The sequence below is a fragment of the Ambystoma mexicanum genome, chromosome 2p, assembly GCF_040938575.1.
Source record: "Ambystoma mexicanum isolate Mex_15411 chromosome 2p, UKY_AmexF1_1, whole genome shotgun sequence".
Taxonomy (NCBI): domain Eukaryota; kingdom Metazoa; phylum Chordata; class Amphibia; order Caudata; family Ambystomatidae; genus Ambystoma; species Ambystoma mexicanum.
Genome location: NC_090923.1, coordinates 570806866 through 570832576, shown reverse-complemented (window position 1 = coordinate 570832576; position 25711 = coordinate 570806866). Strand labels below are relative to the sequence as shown.

Below are 25711 nucleotides of genomic sequence, written 5' to 3'. Positions count from 1 at the left end.
AGAGGAGAGGGAGTGGAGGAGAGTGTGGACAGGATGTCCTGGGTTTTTGAGATAAAGTGTGAGGCCAGGGCATTGCAAAGAAGCCGTGAGGCAAGGGGAGGGGTAGCGACTGAAGCAAGGTTGGCCAGCTCCTTACAAATTTTAAAGAGTTCTGCCGAGCTGTTAGATGCCGCAGAGACACGGGCTTGAATGTGGACTCTCTTCTTGGTACGGACAGAGAGACGGTATTGCCTTTGGAGTACGCGACAGGCCAGTTTGTCAGAGGATGAGCAGGAACCATTTTCTCTCAGCCGCCCTACACCTACGTTTAAGTGTAGCTAGGTCGGAGTCATACCAGGAATTGCACTTGACTTTGGACTTCAAGCAGATCCTCATGACAGGGGCAAGAACATCAAGAGTATCAGAAATAGAAGAAAAGAGAGAAGACAGGGCTGTGTCAGGGTGTGAGTCAGCCAGAAGAAGAGGGGTGGGGAGAAGGTGGAAGCAAAAGCCTCGACTGACACACACTTCATGGGCCGGATGTCCAGGAAGGTAGGTGGCAATGTTGGGGTAGGCTTGGCTTGGGGGGAAGAGAGAGAGAGATGAGACGAGAGGAGGTAGTGGTCACTCCAGGAGAGGGGAGAGGAGAGAGGGATAGATTAGATTAGAACCTTTGCATTAGAACCTTTGGCAGTCAAGCTTCTCTCTTATGCAGATGGCATGGTGGTTTATCCTTTCTAACCCAGAAGAAGGAAGTGCAATTGTGAAGAATGCTTTTCAAAAGGTAGGCAACATTTCGTGCCACAAAGTTAACTGGAACAAAAAAGAGCTTTTCCCAATTTCAGAGACCTGCACGAGAGGGGATTTTATGGATTTGAACTGTAAGTGGTCAGATTCACACGTGAAGTATTTAGGCATTTACTTGATCAGGGATCTGAAGAGAATTGTAGAATTCAACCTAAATAGGTTAGCTGGACATAAGAAAGTGTGAACATTTGAATTTGGGAATCTGGGCTAAAGTCAATGCTACAAAGAGAACTCTGCTACCAAATGTGATTTATATTATACAATCCATACCATTAAGGTTCACAAAAATAGATGTTGAAATGATTTATCAGATCTTTAAAAATGTTTTGTGGGGATATTACGTAGTGCACAGGAGGGGGGGGTGGGTTTGGTTACCCCGATTTGGATAATTATTACAGAGGTTTCATACTGAAGAAAGCTGCACATTACATATCACCTGAGAATCTCTATGAGCCTATTTGGTTATCAATTGAGAGGGGAACCTTTAAACCTTATAAATTGAGCAATATTTACTCAATGGCAAAGATACCGAATGTGGTTGAGAAGTTGCCCACAACTACTGTGACTAGAGAAATACTTAATTGGTGGCCATCTAACTTTGAAGGTAATGTCTATCTTACTTATAACTCCTCCCTCTGGCATTATCCTGGTCTTCAAATTGCTAATAGGACATTGTATTGGCGTAATTAGGTTTCGAGGGGAATACTTGAGATAGGGGATGTGCTGCGGGATGGACGAATGGTACCTTTTGAGGAACTGCAACTGTTATATGGTCTCAGCAATAGAGAGAGAGAGTTAGATTCAATGACTTGAGCGCTTTTCTTACAGAGACTAGGCATGTTATCTATGCCAATACAGGATGAACCGGCAGGGTGTGCTATATTTGCTTTGTCAGCACGTATGGTATCCATATATGTTAAGCTAATGCCTGTGGATCCTCTCATTGATGATTCCTGGAATAAATTGAAGGGGATTTGGGAAGAGGACCTGGGTTGTGAAATTCTGGATAAGGAATGGTAGCAGATATGACGAGTGGGCTTTAGCTGTAAGTTAGATCTGAATTTGAGACCTTCACATCAGAGTGTTTTGGGATATCTGTACTGGACTCCGGGGGGTATGCATGGTTTGGGCTTGAATGAAAATGCTGTTTGCTGGAGTTGTGGTTAGGAGAGGGGTACTTTTATGCATATGTTGTGGGATTGTTCTAGGGCGAAAATAGTTTGGGAGATGTATTGGACATAATGGATACAGTATTATCAATGACTTTTCCTAGGATGCCTTTGCAAGTCCTTTTACTAGCCAATAGAGGACGGTGTAAGATTGCTAGGCAGTATAGTCAATGGATTGACAAAGTGCTAGTAGTGGCTGTAAAACAAATATTACAATTGTGGAAAACAAGGAAGAAAACGCGAGTGGAGAGTTGGGTGAGTGATGCGAAAGTGTTATCTGATTTTGAGAAGGTCTTGTTTCAAAAAGTGAATAAAGAAGAGGATTACTTAGAACTCTGATCACCTTTTAACAGCCTCTATGGTGGGTGATAGGTATTTAATAATTTGTGTGTGAAGTAGGTCAGTGGAAGAATTCTGGTTATGTGTACATTTCTTTTTTTTGTTTGTTTGTTTTATTATTTTTTTTCTATTTTTTTTTCTCTTTCTTTTTTTTAGATGCTGTGTCACCGTTCGATGTGTTCTATGGGTATTACGTCCAAGGACAATGAGCCTCATTATGAGACCAGCAGTAGCCGTGCCGGTAAAACTGGCACGGCGGACGCAGTATATTTTTTTTTCTGCCGTACGCAAATGGGCAATTACCGGGTCATTACGGTCCTGCCAGACCCGGTAATTGGCCATTCGCCAAAATAAAATGCTCCCCATTCCCATTTGAGCCCCACTGGGCTCAATTGGAATGGGGAGGTCGGATGCACAGCCACCATTCATGAATGGTGCCGGTACATCTGACGTGCTCCGCTTGCGGGTGCCGGTGCGCTCGCCAGGTCAGAACTCGTTGTTTGCCAGTCTGGTAACAACGGTACCGGCTAGCTTACCGGTACCGTTGTTACCAGACCGGCAAACTTATAATGAGGCCCAATCTATGCTAGTGGGGGTTGTGCCATTTACAATTATTATAGTACAACCCTTTATCATACAATTCTTAACCCAAGGGGGTTCTCTTTCTCTCCTTGATTTTCACAATTCCACAATCATATTTATTTTCCTAGAATATGCAATTTTCCAGTCCAGGGGGTATGGCCCCCTTCCCCTGGATTTCACACCATCAAGGGGCTTCTCTTCCTATCCTTGGCTTTCATAATTCTTTTCAACCTTCCAGTCCAGGGCGTACGGTTCACTTCCACTGTATTTCACACACATATTCCTCTTATTGACTCTCTCACAATTTATTCGCAATTAGGTGCGGGTCCCAGATATGCAATCACACTGTCTGGTATACTCTCCTTCCAGTACTTTCCCAATGTTCACTTTATTCACAATTGGGTGCGGGCCCCATACTCACAGCAGGTTGCCTGCTATACTCTCCTGCAAGGACTTCCTCCACATTTAACAGTCTGACTCATTCAGCCACTGGGTCTTCAACCCCCTTTCATTTGCTTCATTCCGTAATGTAATGCCCTGTGAATATAACTGTCTCTCCTCGGCATGCTGTATACGCTGCGAAGCGCCCAGTGTCCCAATTCCCCAGACTGGATTCACCAGTCTCTTGTTGAGGCTTTGGTGTTCTCTGCGTTCTTCGACTTCTCCAGCGGGGCACCGCCTCCTTCTGTTGGCGTCACATCTGCAACCTAAACACTCTAAAAATGTTCCACTCACCAAACATTCATTGTTACCGGTTTCTCCAATTCATGCGGAAATATCACAGACTGAACTAACAGAGGCTGAAGCAACAACGCAACTGACAGACGAATTTGCTCCAGATCTCGACTTCAGTATGCCTAGTTTGGAGGAAATGTCCACCACTGTTGAATCGCAAAACGCAGTTCTGCAGGACGATTGGCTATTAAAAGAGCATAAATACATTGTACTCGACTGCTGCCTGCTAGAAATTGTACAAATGATTAAATGTGATCATAAATGTGATCATAAATCAAGTGGGAGCGTATGCAGGGAGCCATTGGTCAATTTTGCTCGTGTATTACAGGACACCAACCTGAAAATCCAGGCCAGCTCCATAACACATGTTCATGGTCTGCTCAACCGATGTTCAGTAAAGTGCCTGCTGGAAATATACCTTGTTCAGCAGCTTTACTGCTCAGCGGATCGACATTCAGTAAGATTTCCAGTTTTCTGTCAATTTGTGGAACTTGAGTGCCTTGCTAAAAACCCAGTACTAGAAATATCAGAAAGAATACTTATTCCCGGCTATTAATCATGCCTGGAAACTCGAACAGACGTCAATGGACAGCGCATTCTCTGGCAAAAGTGTCAGGCTAGCTGGCGACGGATAGTGCGACAGACCAGGACTTTCCGCTAAGTACTGCACTTACCACTTTCAAGACATTAAAAGTTCAGTCATCGAGCAGGTGTCTAAATGCACATCGTCTGTGGCCATGAAGAAACATGGTTTCATTAAATCCATCAAACATCTGGAATCCAGGGGAATGCAAATAGATCCGATAGCCACTGACTGGCATGTTGGAATTACAAAGGCCATCCATGCGAGAGCAGTTTCCACACATTCAGCATCAATTTGATGTATGGCACGTTGCCAAATCAATCAATAAAAATATGACAGCTGCTGGTAAGAAAAGGTTTTGGAAAACATTTTAAGTGGGCTCAGTCTATCAGCAACCATCTTTGGTGGAGCTCCAAAACGTGTGATGGGTCTGTAGAAATTCTACTTGAAAAATGGCGTTCATTTATGCACAATTGTTGCAACATACACTCGTGGAGAGAAAACAAACATTTCCACGAATGTACACATGGACCTTTATCGAAGGAGCAGGAACGTAAGAAGAAGTGGTTGGTGCCATGTTCCCCTCCAAACATAGCACTTGAGAAGATTGTGTACGATAAAACACTTTCAAGAGACCTGAAGGGACTCGCTGAATTCTGCCATACTGGTGATTTGGGGGTTATTCCATAATATGTGGCTGAAGTACAGGCCAAAAAGGTTGCATTTCAGCATAGACATTATGGAGGCTAGAACAAGACTGGCTGTACTCGCACACAATGATAACATTGGGAGGGAACAAGCGAAAACAGCAGTAACTTTCGGGATGCTTCGTTACCTCATGGCCTTTACAAACGAAGCAAACAATGAGTGGCCAACCCAAAATATATCAGAAAATGGATTTTTAATTTGTGAAAGATCTGGCATTGACTGTGTTGGCTATGCATACTAATAGAATGGCTTCTGATTTTGTTCCCAGGACACATACAATGCCACAGAACATTACAAACAAGCCTTGTCCTCCAAAATTGGAACTTGTTGAATGGTTGACTTCCAGATTTAAATGATTTGTATCTGTTTTCAAAATCTTCTCACAATTAAATTTTCAATTTGTTCCCCAATGTTTGGACATTGTACAGAAACAGTCTAATGCTATTACACTTTCAATTTCAATGCTAGGTAATGTATTTAAAAGTATTGATTCACGCCGATATAATCGGGTTTATGATGCATTCATGTATTTCTTTTACCTTTGCTTCATTTATATTGCTTATCCACTGTCTAGAAGATACGTGTCTGGGGTTGCTGTTGATACTCTTTTTCAGAAGAGAATTGCCCTAGCATTTCGGGGCTGGACTGCCCATATGGGTGGGAGAAAAACTGATATGCAAATGGATATTTCCCATCTGCGAAAGGTACACTGAGGGTTAGTGTCTGTCAAACCCTCTGTTAGACAGAAACCCCAGGCACACATGCAATTCATGGCACCTGTGCTGATGGCTTCCCCTCAGCAGACGCAATAAGTCATTCCAATAAGGGATATGTTTTTTATATGGACGAAGTGGAGGTGCGTCCTGCCGTCACTATAAGTTTGCTGAAAGCGCAATGGAAAGGGGTAAAAAGGATGTAATTGCAGACATAAAATCTATCCTATGGCTCGAGGTGGCTAGATGGATGAAATTCAAAACCCTCAGCATCAATCACAAACCGTTCTGGGCCTTGAGACCACGCAATTGCATACTTTACTTCCCTAAATGGTACCCTCAAACAGCCGTATACTCCTCCAATTCCAACTCCATGACAGTCAAATACTTCTCCTCTGAGTCGATGGAAGGACTCTCTCCTCTGCAGGTGCCTAGCGACCACGACTAAACTAGCAAAGTTTGGTTCAGACTGTGGCGACGGTCGGTGATTACTTGTATCACTTAACTGTTTCCCACTGGCACAACTGATCCCTTTTATGCACAAATATCGCCTAAAGTTATTCGATCTTGGCTGTGTTAGCCTGCGCTCCTTAGCTATTCTCACCTTTTCAATAAATGTTCTGCCACCAAGAGATGAGCCTACTCGAATAGTGGGAACCAATTCTTCATCGTCTCAAGCCCCTTCCTGACTTGCTACAGCCTTCCCAAGAAGACCCGCTTTTTGCTTCACCTGCGCGATCATGCGCTTTTACGCACAACTGTACTGTTGAGCACAAGGCTCCCCACTTTTTAGGGCTGGATTAGAAAGTTAGGCAATGACTCAGAAGAATTATATAATGCTCCTAATGTGTTAACCAACCCTTCTTTTTGCAGGTTGTGGCTGTTTTCTCCTCATTTGTCGGATTAGGAAAAGTATTGTATATATGCTGTAAAGTACAGTATTGTATGTGGAAACTGTTTTCGCAAAACTAGAGTTTACTTGTATCTATTGGTCTGGTCGACAATAAATGTATAGTTATCTTTCAAATACACTTGTTTAAGAGTAATTTTTGGTTGGTTGCTGTGTGTGCTCATTGTGGACTTCTGATCACCCTCACCACTCCCGAGACTATTGTAGAATGCACGGTACACATGTTGACCTTGTGAGACGTGTGGCAACTTGACATGACAATGAACACACTGGAGACATATTTACTATGAGCATGCAAAGTCACCCTGTCTCGCATGATGGTAGAGAGGGCTGCTTCAGGTGTGCAAGGCCACTTGAAGCCAATCGGAGCAACTGGGAGGTGGGAGCCGGCCACCACTGCCTAAGACCCACAACAAGGCCCCTCCATGACTCTGCCTCACTTCTCCAGCAGCTACATGCAATGACGTTTGGGGCATTACATCCTGCTCCACCTCGCTTCCTACATCATCTATGGTAACTGGGGTAAGCCCGGTATTTATTATCAAAGCGCATGTTGGCTCCGCATTATTTTTTTCTAAAACGAAATGCCATCACTAAATTGAGAAAAATTGCTGTGCAAATACCAGAGGTGCAGCGCTCTGTGCTATCTATCTTTTTCTCTGCCTTTCTGTCACTTTCAAGGCATCCTGCAGCCCTGCCTTTATTGTTTGCTGGCCTTCCAAACATGGCTGCACCATTTCTTCCCATCTTGTTGCTTTGGCCTGGCTCAGCTCCCCCCTTCCCATTGGTTGCATTTGGCCCTTAAGCCAATCGGAGCAACCGGGAGGTGGGAGCCAGCCACCACTACCTAAGGCCCACAACAAAGGCCCCTGTCTGCTCCCTGTCCGCTACGAGGGTGCTCCAAGGTGTGATGCTGTCCCCCTGTTGTAAGCCTGAGTATGACCACTTGATTGACTTTGCATATGTGTGCTGCAACCGCCCTGCGACATGGGGATGGGCTCCATATGGGGTTAGGCTCCATGTACTTGCCCACTTGATTGACCTTGCATTTCTTTGCCGCAACCGCCCTGCAACATGGGGTTAGGCTCCATGTACCTGCCCACTTTATTGACTTTGCATTTCTGTGCCGCAGCCGCCTTGCAACATGGGGTTGGGCTCCACGTATTTGCCCACTTGATTGACTTTGCATTTCTGTGCCGTAGCCCCCCTGGAACATGGGGTTAGGTTCCAAGAATGTGCTCACTTTGTATGCTTTTCTGCACTTTGCATATGATGTAATTACCTCTGTATGTTTATCTATGATGTAATCACCTACTGCGCTTCCTTCTGTAAAATGAAGAACTGAAACCAATCTCTTAAGTATAAGCACCTAGATACCTCAGGGTTTGATATAAATAAATAAATAAAATACATAAATAAATAAAAGGGAGCATGAACAGACACGCATGAATTATAGTAAGAACCGTGCAATATATGACAGAAGTGCAGTAGCAAACAAATGGTTCAAGTGTGGAACATGGACATACTAATGAGGGGCGGTTGGTATATAGCACACTAGGAGTAGGGGTATGCCTGTGCCATCAAACAGTGCTGGACGAGACAGAGGTGGGGTTACGATTTTTTTTTTTTTTTACAGAGATGATATATCCCCAGAGGTAATAGCAACACATAGTTTTCTGGATTGTTCTTCGTTCCTGTCACAAAACATATTTTACATTGCTGTTTGTAACTGTCCTTGGTTTTCTGAACCACTTGCCCGAAGCAGCGTCTTGTCCAGTTTTTTTTTGGTGGTATTCTTTCCCAAAATCGAAACCTATCCGTCTCTGCCCTCAATCACTGAAAACAGGCCGCTATTGTTTTTGGGCTTTGAGCGAAAGTGAGCAACTGTTCGAAGGACATACCCACAAAAAATGTATAACATTTACTATATTGAAAGTGGACATACGAAAGTTTAGTTTCCATTTTTGTGCTCTGTTGTTCAGAGTGGTTACTTACTCTGACTTCAAGAGAATGGAGCTTCCTGAAATTATGCAAGCTTAACTATACATAATATTTGTGCGATTAAAAACGGCAGGTGTGCTGTATGCATAATGACTAATTCATTGACATGCGAATGTGCGATTTGACCAAAAGAATTGACACAGTATGTTATGTTATGTTGAATGATATTTGTACTGCGCACTACAACAAAACAAAAGGCACTCTCGTTTTGTTTATCTGTCTAGTTATGATTGTTATCTGTGTATAGTTTAAAGAGTTGTGAATAGAGGTATTACTTTTATGACGTATTGCTGACTGGCCTTGCCCGCCATTATCTTCTGTGCAGAGTTATGGGTTGTTAGCTGGACCATATTGCGATGATTATTCCTCGAAGACCCGCACCCATAACCTGTAGGCAGGCTAATGATATCTACACCGCTTTGTCCCGTGGGATATCCTGGTGTGCTGTGACCGTTGCATCCTTGTGCACCATAAAGCAGGGGTCAGGGGGCAGGGAAAGAACCTTTTCCATGGGCACTTGTTCCTCTTACATCTGGTTCTCCATCCCACTGGGAGGTATACCTAGTTCACAGCGCAAACCTTTTATGGACGTCGCGGACTAACCTACTCCCCCATGTTATCATGTCTATTTTCATTCTGTTTGGTTTGTGTTCATGATTAGGTTTCATCCGGTTCTGAATGATATGGTTTTGATAACAAAACGGCTGCTAAAATATATTATTATTTTCTGTTATCGACACAGCTATTTTGGACCGTTCTGCACATGGCATAGTTTCCAGCTAACGTCGAATGGATTATTCAATCAACATTGGTGGATAATCATCAATGGTGCTTATTTCATAACCGTTATGTGGGACGACCGTCAGGGACCAATCTGCCCTTTAGCGGTACCAGCAATAAGGAACAACCTGTCAGCGTTTAGTATATAAAAACGTGCTGAAGCGAAAGTGTTGTGCTTGAAAGTGCAAAGAATCCATGTCTTCTCACGAACGGAACACCATGTGCATCATTAGAAAGTTTTGCTGGTGTAACAGCTGTCCCGGGATGATAGCTCAGTGGCAATGGGTTCGCCTTGGAAGCAAGACGACACGAAGCAACACAGGTTTGATCCCCGGGTTCGCGCTTAGAAACCTCTGGGTATTTAAGCACGTTATAAATACGCACCCAAGAAGAAAAAAAAAACAAATTACACAACTAAAAAACAAACAATTCCTGTAACAGCGCCTCAATGCCCACGGGCTGTGTGAGTGCTTTAAAAATGCAAAAATAAATAAATAAAAATAACGTAAGGACACACAAGAATTGGAGTACATGGATTGATCGATCGCTGATCGCAAATGGCGTATCATGAGGAAGTTATAAAGAACATTTGAAGCATGCAATGTTCACTAGCTATAGCTTGTATTGCAAAAAGATATTGTTTATTTTGTGGACTTAATCTTCTCGTGACTGTTCTTTGCAAAATAAAAGCACATGTTACATTGCAGACTATTGATGTTTTCTTAAAAATGTTTTGCTCTCCTATTTGGGTGATGACAAGGCACGTTTGGCTACGCTGGTCACGAATGTCATAAAAATAGGTGGATCATATCGTTTGGACTAGTGAGGTCAGTATGAGGGGCAGACGATCTGTATTCTTGCCGCGAGGGCACTTGAACGTAGGGCGATGCATCAACGGATAAGATTAGCACAAGATGGCAACGTCTAACCTGTTGTTTCCGCGTGTGTAGGAAAACTAAGGTAAGATGCATAGAAACATTTTTTACGATGGATTACAGTATGCTTAAATAATACATGCCCGAACGATCGGGACAGTAACATTTTTTTAGAGAACTTCCCCTTCAAGGCCTTACTTGGTTGATCCATCCCAATCTGTAGCCCTTGATCGCTGAAATCAAAAAAGGCTTCTAGGACATGAGGAGTGCTTCAGGGCACCATTTTGTTGCTCTTTTGATTAAATCTGTATTTCTCCCTGTCACGTATGAGACAGTGATGACCAAGTAGGATTCAAGTACCACATAGTTCATTCGGTTTATAGTCATTTGGTCAAAAACAAAAATGTCGAAAGTCATAATGTAGGAAAACAAAAGTCGAAAAAAAAAGTCGCTTTTTTTTCAATACTTTTTTTTTTCGAAATGGGGGGGGTTCCTCCCTCCAACCCCCCTTTTTTTTATTTTACCCATTTTTTATACTTACCAACCCCAAAAAATACATATAAATAAAAAAATAATAGATTCGACTTTTTTTTTCAACATTTTTGTCATTCGACTTTTTATTTTCGACATTATGACTGCACACCAGTTCATTCATTGGTTTATTGAGGATCACATACTAAGGAGGTATATCAGGCACTTCCCACACAAAAAAACATACGAACGACAACAGTCCTCATCCTCCCTAGCTGAATTTTCTTCTCCCACTGGCTGCTGTGGTCATATAACCTAAGTGCTGACCTCAAAGTCTCCATCTTTAGGCAGCTCAGGGAGGATGCGCCACCTCACTCATCTGCGTGTTGCAGGCTTACAGGGATCATGAACACTGTTATCGCTAGTTCGTTCTTAATGTATGCTTTGCGTGGTCCTGTAACGCTGCACTACTGCAGCTCTTAAAGTTACGTTGTAGCTAGCAGGGAGAGCAGGAAAGGGGTCACTCAAGGAAGATGATAAAAACTTACAGACTGTGCCCCCTCTCCTCTTCATACTGACTGTACGCTCTCTAACCATGACTTGTCCATACTCCAACGATCTGAGTCTGCCTAGAGTGGACCTGGACCGCCTGAACCGGTCTAGGCTGGTTTTCTAGGCACAGATTTTCAAGCTATGCCTGATGACTAGACCTCCTTAATTTTATCCACACTGCCTGTTAATCCCTCTCCCCTGATGGTATTATGAGTTCCACGTCACTCCAACATATATGAAAAGTAATAAGCAACTACATAAAAACTAGAGTATGACAGGATTAATAAGCAATATAAGGAGCACATGCAATTTCAATCCTATTAGAATAAGTAGGCACAACTTCATTTTGAAAATACAAAGTATTGATAGCGCTATATGTATTATTTTCTTTATATTCAGACTCTTCCGACACTAGCAAATGAGATCTGTAGTCTTCGATGGGGTTGGCAGGACAGTAGCTGGTTCAGGAAAGTGTCTGTGGAGCCTATAAATAAAGAATTGAAGAATGGGGGAGCATGCAGCTCTTAACATAGTATTAAGCCACGTCCAGTGTGGCTAACACCAATGACTGTCAGTCCAACGCTGTTCCAGCCCTAACTGGTGAGTGTGCGTATACATGTGCTGGATTCAATCTGCACGTGCAAGTGTTTCTAAAAACGAGGATACTGTGGGAGGAAAGTATTTACTATAAATAAGTAATTCCTTTTTCTGAGGCCCCCATCAGTGTTACGCACGGCACACATTTCAATCAATTCAGTGAACATAAACAAAGGCTTTGTTGATCGGCGTACCTAAGGAGACGTTCTGTGCTCAGCCGCTCAACTTGCTGCCACTGCTCTTCAGTCACTGTTCTGGAGATCATCTGGACAGGGAGACTCTGGAACTGGAGAGAAGGGGCAATTAGAACATGGGATGTGTGAGGGTAAACAACAACTTCCTTTCTCCCAATCACTGCACACTATGTACTCTAGTTGCTTTTTTTCCTCCATAGCATGCTGTGTACGTAGACAAATATGAAAAGGTGTGGTGAGGTCTCGATGATGTCCAAGTTTCAAATAAATTGTAAGCCAATTATAATTTTCCTCCAGTGGCTAATCTGGACGCTGACTTTGCATGTTTTTTTTTTTTAAATATCTAGTTTTCCTTCTATTGTAAAAAGGATGGATGATTGTGACAGCTTTACATACCTACTTACACCCTTTTCTGTTTGGGAATGTCTTTATATGTATATTAAATCTGTGTTCTTAAACTGATCATGTATTACATTCATGTACTTTCTTGTTAAGAATAATATATTAAAAACAAAAAGAGAAAACAGTGTTGGCTTGCCCCCATTCCAAATAATATGGTACCATACTTTGTCTCCACTATGTCGCTCAGTGAACTTGCCCTTAACCAAACCGAGTAGAATAATGTCTGGTTCAACTAACATTGCATAAATCTATCATGAGCATATCCCAGTGAGACTCTTTAAGTAATCAACCACACACCTAATTCCTGGCACTTTAGCCGACAGGTGCAATTATTTAACTGTGCCCTCCCAGGAATGTAGACCACGCTACTTTGAACAGGTTTTCCCTGGCCTTATGCATTAGTATTCCTCTTTCAATTATAGGGTTGGCCACAGGTTGCTGAACCATTACTTATGGCTTGGGAAAGTGGGCAGGGACTTCCAATGCTTCAAGAATATTTCTTTTACCTTCATCTTTCCTCAGACTATGCCCATCGCTTGTATTCAGGGTCAGGCAAGATGCCCAGGTCAGAAACGTCAACCAGGATTAAAAGAGGGAAGATCGCAAGGAGCGCCACCACCCAAAACCTCATTTATAGTATATGCTCGACCTTCTCCCAAAGCCACTTAAACTTGCCACAGTCATCCGGCAGGTGATCAGAGTGCATCATTTAAGACATACACCTAGCAGTGTCTGCAATTCCGATCTGGTAAACAAGGTCTTGTGATAAGTATAGCCATTTTAATATATCTTAATCTGTGTCAGAGCATTTCTTTAGCTTTCTCCCACACTGATGCTTTCTTACCATTTGTCTATGGGGCACACTGCTGTCTCTACAACCTTCTCTCAGTCATGTTGAAACGCAAGGAGCTCTCATCAATTTTGCTGCTTGTTTGGCTAAAGAATATCATGCTAGTCCTAGGAAGAAGTGTATTCTTTGCACTTGTAAAGAAGAAACTGAGATTTGTAGCAGTTGCTAAGGACCCATAAATGAACAGAAAACAAAACGTGCGAGTAGACCAATATGTTAGTTGAGTAATTATTCTTGAGTGAGACCAAGTAACAATAGTGAAAAGAAGATAACTTAATCAAATTTGATCTGGTATATGAGATATAATAAATTGTATTTACTCTGTCGAGAGAATCGGCGTCGAGGGTGCCGAACGAGTTGGCGCCGAGAGAATCGGCGTCGACGCCAGCCGCAGTGTTGCCAGCACTGGCGGCGTCGACACAGGCCTCGACGCCAGGGCTCCGAGCGTGTCCTCCCTCACAGAAGGATCTTTCCCGGCCCCCCCTTAAGACTGGTATGATACGGTCTCTTTTGAAAAAACCAACCCTACATCCAGATGACCTGGGCATCTACAGGCCATTTACGAACCTCCAGTTAATTGGCAAAATCTTGGAAAACATTGCTACTCAACTACTCGCCAGAATCAAACAACTCCACCTCCTAAATGACTATCAGTCAGGGTTCCGGCCAAAGTGAAGCATCGAGACAGCCACCATCCAGACGGCGGATGGTGCTCCCCAAATCATGGATAAGGGCGACTCAGGACTCATGCCTCCTCCTCTTACTTGGCCCCTCGGCTGCTTTCAACACCGTCGACCAACACTTCCTGCAGGACTTCCGGACCATAGTGCAGGCCCTTGTGGTCTCACACATCGATGGGGGATATGCTCTCCTGACAGGGCTCCCAGCTGCTCACTTGGCTCCCCTAAAAGCAGTCTACTATGGTGCAGCACGTTTTATTATGTAAGCATGGAAATGTGACCGAAATACCCCATCCCACGCACACTACATTGGCTTCCACTCCAAACCAGGATACTATTCAAGACTGCATGTATCATCTAAAAAGCAGTGATGAGTAGCACAGCAGCATACCAGGCAGCTAAGATCCACATATCTGGTGGCACAGGCTTCTCATGCAACAAATCGACCAACCGGCTTGAATCACTCATCCGCAAAGAGAGGAACCGCAAACAATTCTTCTCTTGTCATGCATCCACCCTCTGGAACTCGATCCCGGTGTCGGCTCAGAATGCCCCCACAATGCTCCAATTTCTCAAATCTCTCAAAACATGGCTCTTTCAACAACACCTGTCAAAGGACTAATTCCAATGGACGCACACACCGACCTCACAGTACTGTGCTCTTCAAAGATGGCAACCCAAATGCTGGCTACCCACACTCTGTACAGTGCCCCACTGCTATCGAGCAAGGTCTGCAGTTTAAACAATAAAAGAAATAAATAAAATGAGTGGAGTTTCAGTGTGAGAAAAGTGGCATCATATTTGGGTGTGGATTGTCTTCCATTACCTTACTTTTATTCCTAGCCCCCCTCTAGGACTGATGATTGTGGTTGCGGTTAAGTCTCTACTGGCAAACGGAATGTAGCTATCCTGGACATATTTCTTTTGTGGCCTTTCTTGAACATATTAGCTCAAACGGAATGACACCAGTTGTTACATGAGGGACGAGTCTGTGAGCCCACATCCTTTCCTGTACCGAACATAGGACAATTTTGTTCTAGACCTCAGCCCACTGGACAAACTTTCTGATCGCTGTTGTACCACTCCACCTGACTGTTGGACTGAGGGTAATAGAGGATACTCTATGGTGCTAGATGGTGTTCAATACTGCAAGATTGGAGACACCTTTGCATATCCTTTCACACAAACTGGACACCGTTGACATGCATAATGACATGGGTAAACCCTTAAAGCATACAGCACTTTGTTAAGAAATCAATAACTAATACGGTTGTTGAGTAGGCAGTGAAGCCAGCCTTCACCCATTTTGAGAAGCAATCTGCTGAGGCTAGAGCATGTTGCACGTCATGATCCAAGGGCCCTACAAAAGTCTATAGCCAAGAGTTCTATGGTTACTGTTAGGAAAGATTTCCCTTTTAGCAACTTTCCCTCAATAGTTTCTATAGACCCCCAATCTTTTTGCTTTTGTTTTGATCCTATTCAGACATTTTGAGGGGGAAGTAAAGCCTGCAGTTTCAATTTACCTGCCTTTTGCCCATTTATTTTGGGGAAACTGATCAAAAGGAAGGCTTTTTCTGCCTTCTACATCCTACGGAGCTCGAGGTCTTCCTGAAGCTCCCACCCTTCCATCTGCGGTAAGTTTCCCAAACTGCTAGCCCACGGATGCAATCTGCACCGGGTAGGTGCACTGCCATTGTCCCTGCAGCACCATAAACGAAAAAGAAGCTTTGAAAAAGAAAAACGAAATTTTAGAAAAATAGGCAGGTTTTTTTCACTTTGCAAACCACCTTAATTTCGGAAATTACACTGTGCATATTGGCAATGTGTTCTAACCTTCTGCTGCTTATATTTGCAATGACTCATTTCAAGGACATGGATTTTTCCTGCTGCCTCACTGTGTGTTTGAGCTTTTCCATCATGGCTGACTATCCCCCATGTTTGCATGAGGCTGTGTATCTAAAGTGCTTCCCTCCATCGTCTGCAGTGATAGCTGTTGGCTTTGTTTTCAAGCCAATCGGGGGACCAGCAGGCTTCAGCAGTCCCTTGTTTCAAAGGTCCACTTTCTAAGGTCCCTGTCAGCTTCTCTGTCTGCTTTACAGGCTGCAACATGAGATTCTGCAAAAGTCAAACCCCCACTGTCACTGAGGCTGCTACCCCTCGACTATTGGACTGCCATGACTCTCTTACCATATTCTGTTTGGGTTAGTTCCCTCCTTGATTTACCTGTACTTACTTCTCGGAGGGTACTCAACACTCCCCGCCATGTACTTATTTGAAGCTTTATCTATACTCACCTCTACCATCTGACTACCACTCTAAATTCCTTAACTACTGGTCTCCCATTTAACTTGAAAGTCAAACTGACTGTATTGTTTGCATTTACTTGAAATTCAAACTGAGTGTATTTTTTGCATTTACTTGAAATTCAAACTAAGTTTATTTTTGCATCTAACTTTGGCCATTGATTGTAACCTGCTAGCCCAGTGACTGTTCAATACTGCTCTACTTGCTTACTCCTCCCCACTCATGGCACTTTCTGTTTCTCCCATCTATTCCAAACTGCTTCTCTTTCAACTATCCTTCCCTTTTCACTAAGTCTGGAAAAAAGAAATTTAAAAAGGATATCTTGGCCTCCAACCCTGGTTTCCCTATCGCTGATACCTATACCAGTGCCTCTTCCAGACAGACCCTCACCGACATCCTCTTTGTTGTTCCTTTGCTGGATCTATGGACCCCTCATATGATCTCTGTGCTTTGTCCTGTCTCCTCTTTTCCCATTAATGGTGGCACTCGATGGGAGGTCCTCATGGCTTCTTTCGACTCCTCTAGAGTCATCCTTAATGTCTACCTAAATGGCACTGTCATGGTACAAGGTCTTCAGGCCAATCTCCTCCTCTTCGATAGGCATTTCCCTCGCCTCCTCAACTTCCTCTCATCTCCAGCTGTCCCCTCCTCTCACTCCCTGGCTACCTTGCCCACTTTTTCCTCCTCCTCTGCCACTCTTCAGGCTACCTCCACAACTCCACAGGGCGTACCTCTGATTTGTACCTCTCCCCAGAAGGTCTTTAAGGTGCAACCTTCTTCATTTTACCACTCTCGACTCTCGCTCTCCTGTCAAACACTCCTCTGACCTCTGCCACCTCCTTCAACAACTGGACCTTGATGTCCTTGGACTTACAGAGACATGGTTCACGGCCAGCTCTGCGACAAGCTTTGACACTCTGCTCCATGAGGGCTACAAGATACTCTCCTGATCTTCCCTGAGTGGATTCCTGCCACTATATTTCCCATTCAGATTTACTTCTCTTTTGAATGCCTTGTCTGCAGGCTCTCAATCTCTCCTAGCCATTCTCTTACTGTTGCCACTCTCTACCGGCCCCCCGGGCAAATCACCTCTTTTCTCTCTGAGTGGGCTGACCTCTCCTCCTCCCTCCTGGCCTCAACCACTCAACTCGATTCTCCCTGTATCTCATCTCTGCTCTTTCACAACCTCTGTGATTCCCTCTCCCTCTCAATCCTCCACTCTGGCCTGACTCACTCTGCAGGACACACACTTGATATGTCAGTCCAGGAAAACTGGACACCCTTTGAGTGGAAGGAGATGTAGGATAATTGGTTGGCCGAAGACCAATCGCCTCATTAAAAGTGTTAAGAATACATGCTCATTAGTTATCATGTAGCTATTGGCCCAGCTAGAGTGCGGCCATTTTAAGATGACTAGAATCGCCATTTTGTTTTCTCTCTGTTCTCTTTAACGTTGCCTCTTTGCCTCATGTAAAACTGCTTTGCTGTAGATATTATTCCGCTTCAATGGTCCAAGGCTACGAAAACATGTTGAAACATTACACTGGAGAGCCAGACAGAAATGCCTGATTCCCTCCCTCATATATCCTTGAAGATAGGGAGCAAGGCATTTAATCAGTACATGAATGCCAGCGAGTCTCTTGAAAGAATAGCAATGTACGAAACTAGCATTTAATGAGTTGAATTATGTTCTTCTTTATGGCCCCCCTTCCTAAGCCCAGTGAGGCCCCGGAGAGCGGGCTGACCTCAGAGCGAGAATCGAAACTTAGAGATTGTGAGGCCTGGTATGCGCCAGTCTCCTACGCACAGCTTGCCTATGAGAAACAGAAACGCTGTGTTCTCGCAAACAAAGAATGATGTCTGTAAAACTGGAGATTGCAACCCGTTACTAAATATGGTGGTCTATGGTGTCATATTTGTCACACGGGTCAATCATCGTCTCTTATTGAAAGGGAAATTAATTGGGGGCGGTATCAAATGTGTCATTGCTGATTGTAAGATGCTCCTTTTGTGTATATGTAACTGATGTACGTCGTTTGCTGGCTTGCGTCCCCTGAGGTCTGTTTAGACACACGTCGCGGGGCGTGAGACCACTTGGCCAATTGGGACCATTTTGTATTGCAATAAACCCTAGATTTTGGCAACGGAACCTTGTGTTTGGCGTATCTATTCGTGTGTGGTGACTTTGCCTTGTTTCCACATTTGAGGGTCCCTCAGGGGCCCCTTCAAGATGGTGCCCGAATAGGGACCCTCCCCCACTTGTTCCATCGTGTAGGTTGTGACATAAGGAAGGCGGAAGAACGGCGAGGACGGGAGTGATCGAGCCGGGATCGAGAGGTGTACGGGGGCCCCTGTGAAAGCGATGAGACTCCTTTTGCAGATCTGCGCACCTCTGATCCCTGATCGACGTCCCTGGCCAGCGGACAAGGGGGCGAGGGTCCCGAAAACAAGGCAGTGCCGAGATACGCAGACACGACGTCATTGGTTGCGTCAGTATACGGACGAATTGTGTTTTGAAGAAGACAAATTGATTGATCAGGTGAGTCGTGCCCCGATCGTAAGTAATCCTGATATTGGTTGAGAGTTGATTTTGCAAAATCAAACACCCAGAGTAAGTTTGATTAGCCAAGGGTAAGGTTAAAACATGCCTGGGGTATTGTCCACTTTAGTGGGATTTTTCTGCTGCTGTGAACAATCTTTGAAAACTGGCCAGGAAGCACCCCTGGGAGGAACGCCGGTTTATGAGATGTACATAAAGTATGGTATGGGAGCGATAATGTTGTGTGAGACTTGGCATAAGCGAACTAGAAAACAGGCAGACCTTCAGTGGCCGAGCCATGAGAGTTTTGAGATGGGACGTATAGATAACCTGGAAAAGGTGTTGATAAGTAAAAGAGCACACCCTGAGGCACTTGACATCCTTAGGGACTGGAGGAGGGAAGCGATGCTCAGATTTAGAAGTAGAGAGGAATATGCGCGCAGGTGTGAGTCAAAAACAGAGCAGGCTGAGGAAAAGGAGGAGGAGGAGTGGAGAAATAGCTTGCGAAAGGCAAGACGGCGCGATGAATTAAACATAGAAAAAATATATCCACAAAGAGTGCTACACACGTCAGACGAATTAATAAACAAAATTTTGACTGAAACAAAGCAGGGTCTGAGGGGTGGAACCAAACAGAGTACGTCAGTGGCCGTCGCTCAACCCCCTCCCGTTGCTCAGCCCCTCCCAAGGCCAGCACAGCCACAGGTTGTATGAGACACTGCACTACCCACTAGCCAGCAAGCTTTGAGTGTTTCGCGATTATCACAGCCTGAGCGGGCGTATCCCTTCGCACCTCCTGATCCAGAGAGTGTCACTGTTCCAACTGCCCCTCCCATGAGTGGAATTAAACGAGATGAATGTAAGAGAATAACTTGCAGCACGATTAGCAAGGAAAGAAAGCGTCGGCTTCAAATGCAGGCGGAAATGTATATAGACAACAATGATGAGGCGTCTACGCTAGCATCGCTGCACGACTTCAGAGGGAACAATGAAAGACAGGTATTGTTGGAATACATGGGGGAATATTTATTGGGAGAATGGAAAAAGTTGATTGGAAAGCTACCACCGCAACGATTGTTGGATTTAAATGCATTAGCCCGTGGTAGAGGGACAGATGAGGAAATAAAAGAACATGTAGATAAACTGTTTGAAATAAAGAATGAGCTTGATGAAGAATATTCTGAAGTATTTGTCAGATCGGAGAATAAGAGAAGGAATATTGAGGGAGGCAGAAAGAGCGGCAGGACGATATATGCAGAGATCGTTGCCGTCCCCGGGACAGATAGGAGATAGACAAAGATTGCAGAGGTGTGTGCGGGAAACAATGATATGGATGTCAAGCCCTAACACTTCGGTAGTGGAAATAAATGAGATATGTAATGAGTATCCTTTGCAAATGAGAATAGAAGCCCTACGAACGATAGTAGGGGTGTTACTTCAGCAGGTAGCAGGACAAGACAGGAACAGGGGAAATTCAAGTACAAATAGAGGGCCTTTGGGATTAAACCACTGTGCATATTGCAGGGAGGAAGGACATTGGCGAGCACAATGTCCGCACTTACAAAATAGAGGCGGAGATGGTCAGAGAAGGTCTTGCAGAGGGCACGGGGGAACAAATGGTCATAACAGAAATTGTATGCAGCAGCATCAGAATGATCAAAGGAATGGAGCACAAAATGGAGGCCAGGCATTCAATGTAACTACTTGGAGTGAAAATGAGCAGGGTGCACAAATGGGAAACAGAGAATGAAGGGGGAACATTGTTGATACTCAGACAGGTGCATACTGCAATAACAGTGGTGATTACACATCGGATGATGGGTTGTTAGCACTGCAGTTGTAACCCCAGTAGAGCAGCCCAGAATAGGGGTCGGAACGAGGGGTTTACTTCAGTAAAGCAGGATAGGGTCTTTTACTGAACATTGTCTATTTCCGTTAACAGAGTATTGTAGAGAGAATATTTTAGGATTAAAAACATGTAAAAAGAAAAGTAGAATTGAGTACAATGCCAACTTATATTTGGGCCGTAAATATCAATGATGCGAAATGCTTGAAAACAAATAATACAAAAGAAGAGGAATAATGCTACCGCAAATTGAGCAGTACAAAATGTTGGCAGACGAAAGGTATTATTTTATAATTAACTCATCTAGCTGCTGCAGAGGGCCATAAAGTAAGTGTAAAGAAATCACGCGTATTGTCAAAATAAAGAGCATTTCTGGTATGCCTATTCCAATGATACAGAAAGATGTGAGAGCTATGATAGGCATGGCTTTATATTGTTGATAAGTGAATTGTGACTTTCGTTTTAGCTATGGAAGCGATGGTGAGAGTAACGAATAAAGATGCAGTGGTGATTCAGTAGTGGAATGATGGATGTCAGAAAGCATTTAATTCGCTAAAAAGCATTTTGAGTTCTGCTCTAGTTTTGAGCACAACGAATGATGGAAGGGTTTTTAGGCTATTAATGCATGAAAAATGAAGGATGCGCGTTATCTGTTTTAACACAGGAACAAGGTGGAAGAAATAGGCTTCGTCAGTGAAACAAACAGAAGGAATGGTATTGGGGCACACCTTAATTTTGATGGTGCCACATGCCATAGATGTTCTACTCAATAGAACACAAACCAACACCTCACCTCTGCTAGATTGACTAGATATGAAATTGTCTTATTCGTGCCCCACATCCAAATAATGAGGTGTAGCGCATTTGAATTCAGCAGAACTAATGCCCATACCCGGAGAAAACATTTATGGGACTGAATTGCCTCCCCACGATTGCTTAATGGTTACAGAGGAAGAAACGAAGGTGAGAATTGATTTAAGTAAAACACCCCTAAAAATAAAATCAGAAGGGGAACTGGTTTGTGACGGCTCCTGTTTTAAATTACCTGACGGCATATCAACTGCTGCATACGCTGTCACCACATTAAAGAAGTGTTGTGGAGAGTAATAGAATTCCTTATAACTCAGCAAGCAGCAGAGATAATTGCCTTAACATGAGCCTGTGAAAGTTCAGAGAACTTAAGTGTAAATATTTATACTGATAGCCAGTATGCCTTTGGTGTAGTCCATAACTTTGGCCGATTATTAACATCGCATGGGGCTAGAATAGAATGGCCCTTTGATTGTGCGATTACTATCTGCATTTACATGTCCAAAACACGTGGCAATAATGAAATGCGAGGCACATAAAAAGTGACATGTAATGCGGGAGAAGGAAACGCATTTGCAGACATTGAAACAAACAACCACTGATTTAAATACCGAAATGTTGACAGTACGATCGGAGGAAGTGCCCTGAATAATAGATAATAGAAGTATGATGGTTAAAGAAATACAGGTGGGGGCCCTCCCGACGAAATACAGGGATGGGCCAATGGCTATGCAGAATCGAGTAGTTGGGTGAACAGGATATTGTCAATACAGCACAATATGGGAAAAGGAATTGTCACTCCAGCGGAAAGTGCATTTAGAAAATTAGGTTGGGGTAGGGCATGTAAATGTTAGTATGGGCCAGAACTGGGTCTCTTCCACTCATTAAAATAAAAAAAAGTGAGTGGGGAAACAAATGAATGTGTGGTACGCACCACAGTCAAGGAGAAAGACGAAGGTTAAAGACCTTGTACTCAGCCTTTATTGTAATTTGTTAGTAAAAAAAAAACTACGTTTGATTCATCAGCAGGTGCAGGAGGCATTACCGATGCGATATGGGCCCAGGACATGCATTAAAGCTAGGTGGCGTGGGCCCTATGAAGTTCTCTTAACCACGCAGACAGCACTACGCGTGGATGGACGCAAGGTGCCAAGAAAGTGCCATCGCCATTCGGCACGTCAACTCATGAGACAAAGACAAGAAAGAGACAGCAACGGTTCCAGAAACGAAAAATGACATTGCCAGTCCTGTGCCACGAAAGCTGCCTGATCGAAGCACAGAGCCTGATGAGATTGCCATAAGAGTGGAAGGACAAAGAGTTCCTCAACGTTATCCAGCAGATTGCGCATCACTGCTTGCGAACATCGAGCACATACATCTGTGGCACCGACCATCTCCTGTTATGCCACAGCCTGCATTGTCGCCTGGGCACTCATCATCATCTGCCATTGTGCCCCAGGCTGACTCAGAGCTTGAAACTGGAAGTGCATCCGCACTATTTTGTTCATCACACGATACCAGGAGCAAATCGGTACAACCTGCGGAGCAGAAAGAAGGAGTGATCACATTTTCATCTCTTTGTGAATTTCCTGCCTCTGTTTCCTATTTTCGGATGAAGTGGGAACCGGAGGCCTAGAAGAGGGTGGCGTAAGAGTTGTGCAAGTTAGACAGCTCACGAAACGCAACTCCTCGGTGTTAAGTCCATGTGTCAGGAACCCGAGCGAATAAGCGGGGCACACGTGGCACAAAGGTCATTGCTCTGAAACTATAGAGCAATGTGAAAAATGCACGGAGGTTTTGCCAAATGTAAAAGTAATCAAGGTAGATAGCAACTGGCATAAAAGACTGTAGACATTAATTGAACTGTTTCAATGTCCGGAGAAACACAGGAGAAAAATAAATATATATATATATATATTCACGACGAACACAGCGGAAGAAGAAGGACGAGAGAAGAATGTCGAAATCAGCGAATGCCCCCTCCTGCACCGATACCGATGGAGTTAAACGTAGTGCATAAGAAAATGAAAAAAGGACATGGTAAAACAAATTGTATGCTGGGTCTAACTATAGTAATGTGCATAATGAGTATAATAGCCCCATTGTTGACCATAACAGTGTTATGGTACCTAGAGGAAATGCACCCTCTTGAAGTACTTTTGTCAGTTATGAACATTTCGACAACAGAAAGCCCAGTCCATGTGATTTCATATACATTGTCCCCAATGGAAGAGAGACATAGGGAAGGATATGGGAACAATACATTGTTATTAATAATGAATATGACACATTCCATTCTAGGAAAAAATAATTGTTGGGTTTGTGTCCATTTGCCGCAAAATGGTGGCAAAGGAATAGGATGGTATGTACAACCCCTGCCATTAACCTCTGCATGCTATGCCTCTCTAAGTGCCCTATATTATGGGAAATGGAACGAAAGTGAAACTGGTCAACTAGATAAAACAAATATGAATGAATTCGAGGAAGTGATTATGAAACCGGTGGGTTGCTCCATATTCCATAAAAGACGATTAATTACACCAGCAATAATGCCACAGGATAGATTGTCTGTACCTTATAAAACTTCTGTGATCACGTTCCACATGAACCAACAGGGGAATAAGGATGCAGAACCCCTTCCTATACAGTAAAGTATAATCCACGTTCTGTCCCTTTTTGTTTAAGAAAGAAGGGCTCCTTTCAGGTAGGGACATTCACTAGATGTAATAATATAGCATTCCTTGAGAAAGAAGTTGAACCAATTTATGTGGGAGAGCCTGTCAGTTTTATATGTGGAGAAAAAGCCTATCCCTGGTTACCAAGGAACTGGGGAGGTACTTGTTATTTGGGATTCCTATATCCTGGGGTGTTCCTTTCAAACACAGCGGATATTGCCAAGCTGGCTAGGTCACGACCTCGCCGGAATAATGTGGATGGGTTCATTGCAGAAGACACAGCGAAATCATTTGTACCATTTTGGGGCCAGGCGATAAACTTGTATAACATAAGACGATTGTCTAGAATATTAGAAGAAACAATAAATGGAACAACTGACATATTATATGACTCTCGAGGAAAAGGGAATTAGATTAATGTCACTGCAAAACAGAATGGCCCTTGATATAATCTTAGTTGATCACGGCGGTGTTTGCAAAATCGTGGGGTCAGCGTGGTGCGTATTCGTAAGTGATTCCTCCCCCACGATTTTCGAGGCGATAAGAAAATTGCATGTGTTAAGCTCGGATCTCCACCCCCCTGAAGGAGGCTGGGAATTGAACATAAGCTCCTGGTTCTGGGGAGTGTTGCGGTCCTGGGGATGGAAACTGTTTGCAATCTTAGTAGCAATATTGGGAATATTTGTGACATGCTGTTGTTGCATATACTGTCTTCCCATAGTGTGCGCTGCAATCAGTGAAGAATGTGTGCAGATGGTAACACACAAGAATATAATCAGGCCAGACACCCACACAGGTGATGAATCTAGAACGATCAAAGAGTTCATTGATAATAATAAGGAGGAGACAACAAGCATATATGAGTCAGAATTCGAATCAGATTCCGAATCTGATCTAGGTACTTGGTCGGAGGAGGATGCAATGTATGGATGAGGCGTTTGGCATACGGCCAAGAGGAGGGTTTGTCAGTACAGGAAAACTGGACACCCTTTGAGTGGAAGGAGATGTAGGATAATTGGTTGGCCGAAGACCAATTACCTCATTTAAAGTGGTAAGAATACATCTCATTAGTTATTACGTAGCTATTGGCCCAGCTAGAGTGTGGCCATTTTAAGATGACTAGAATCGCCATTTTGTTTTCTCTCTGTTCTCTTTAACGTTGCCTCTTTGCCTCATGTAAAACTGCTTTGCTGGAGATGATATTTCGCTTCAATGGTCCAACGCTACGAAAACATGTTGAAACATTACACTGGAGAGCCAGACAGAAATGTCCGATTCACTCCCTCATATATCCTTGAAGACATGGAGCAAGGCATTTAATCAGTACATGAATGCCAGCGAGTCTCTTGAAAGAATAGCAATGTACGAAACTAGCATTTAAAGAGTTGAATTATGTTCTTCTTTACGGCCTCCCTTCCTAAGCCCAGTGAGGCCCCGGAGAGCGGGCTGACCTCCAGAGCGAGAATCGAAACTTAGAGATTGGGAGGCCTGGTATGCGCCAGTCTCCTACGCACAGCTTGCGTATGAGAAACAGAAACGCTGTGTTCTCACAAACAAAGAATGATGTCTGTAAAACTGGAGATTGCAACCTGTTACTAAATATGGTGGTC

The 25711-nt window shown here is 43.7% G+C and overlaps 1 protein-coding gene across 2 annotated transcripts in view; it reads right to left on the bottom strand.

Annotated features, from left to right (window-relative positions):
* The window catches only part of HEMK1 (HemK methyltransferase family member 1), a 546172-nt gene that overhangs the window by 358145 nt on the left and 162316 nt on the right, over positions 1–25711 (bottom strand). For both annotated transcript variants that reach the window (XM_069644061.1, XM_069644062.1), the window contains exon 3: positions 11996–12087. In XM_069644061.1, coding sequence (XP_069500162.1) covers positions 11996–12087 — 92 coding nt within the window. The remainder of the gene's footprint in view (positions 1–11995; positions 12088–25711) is intronic.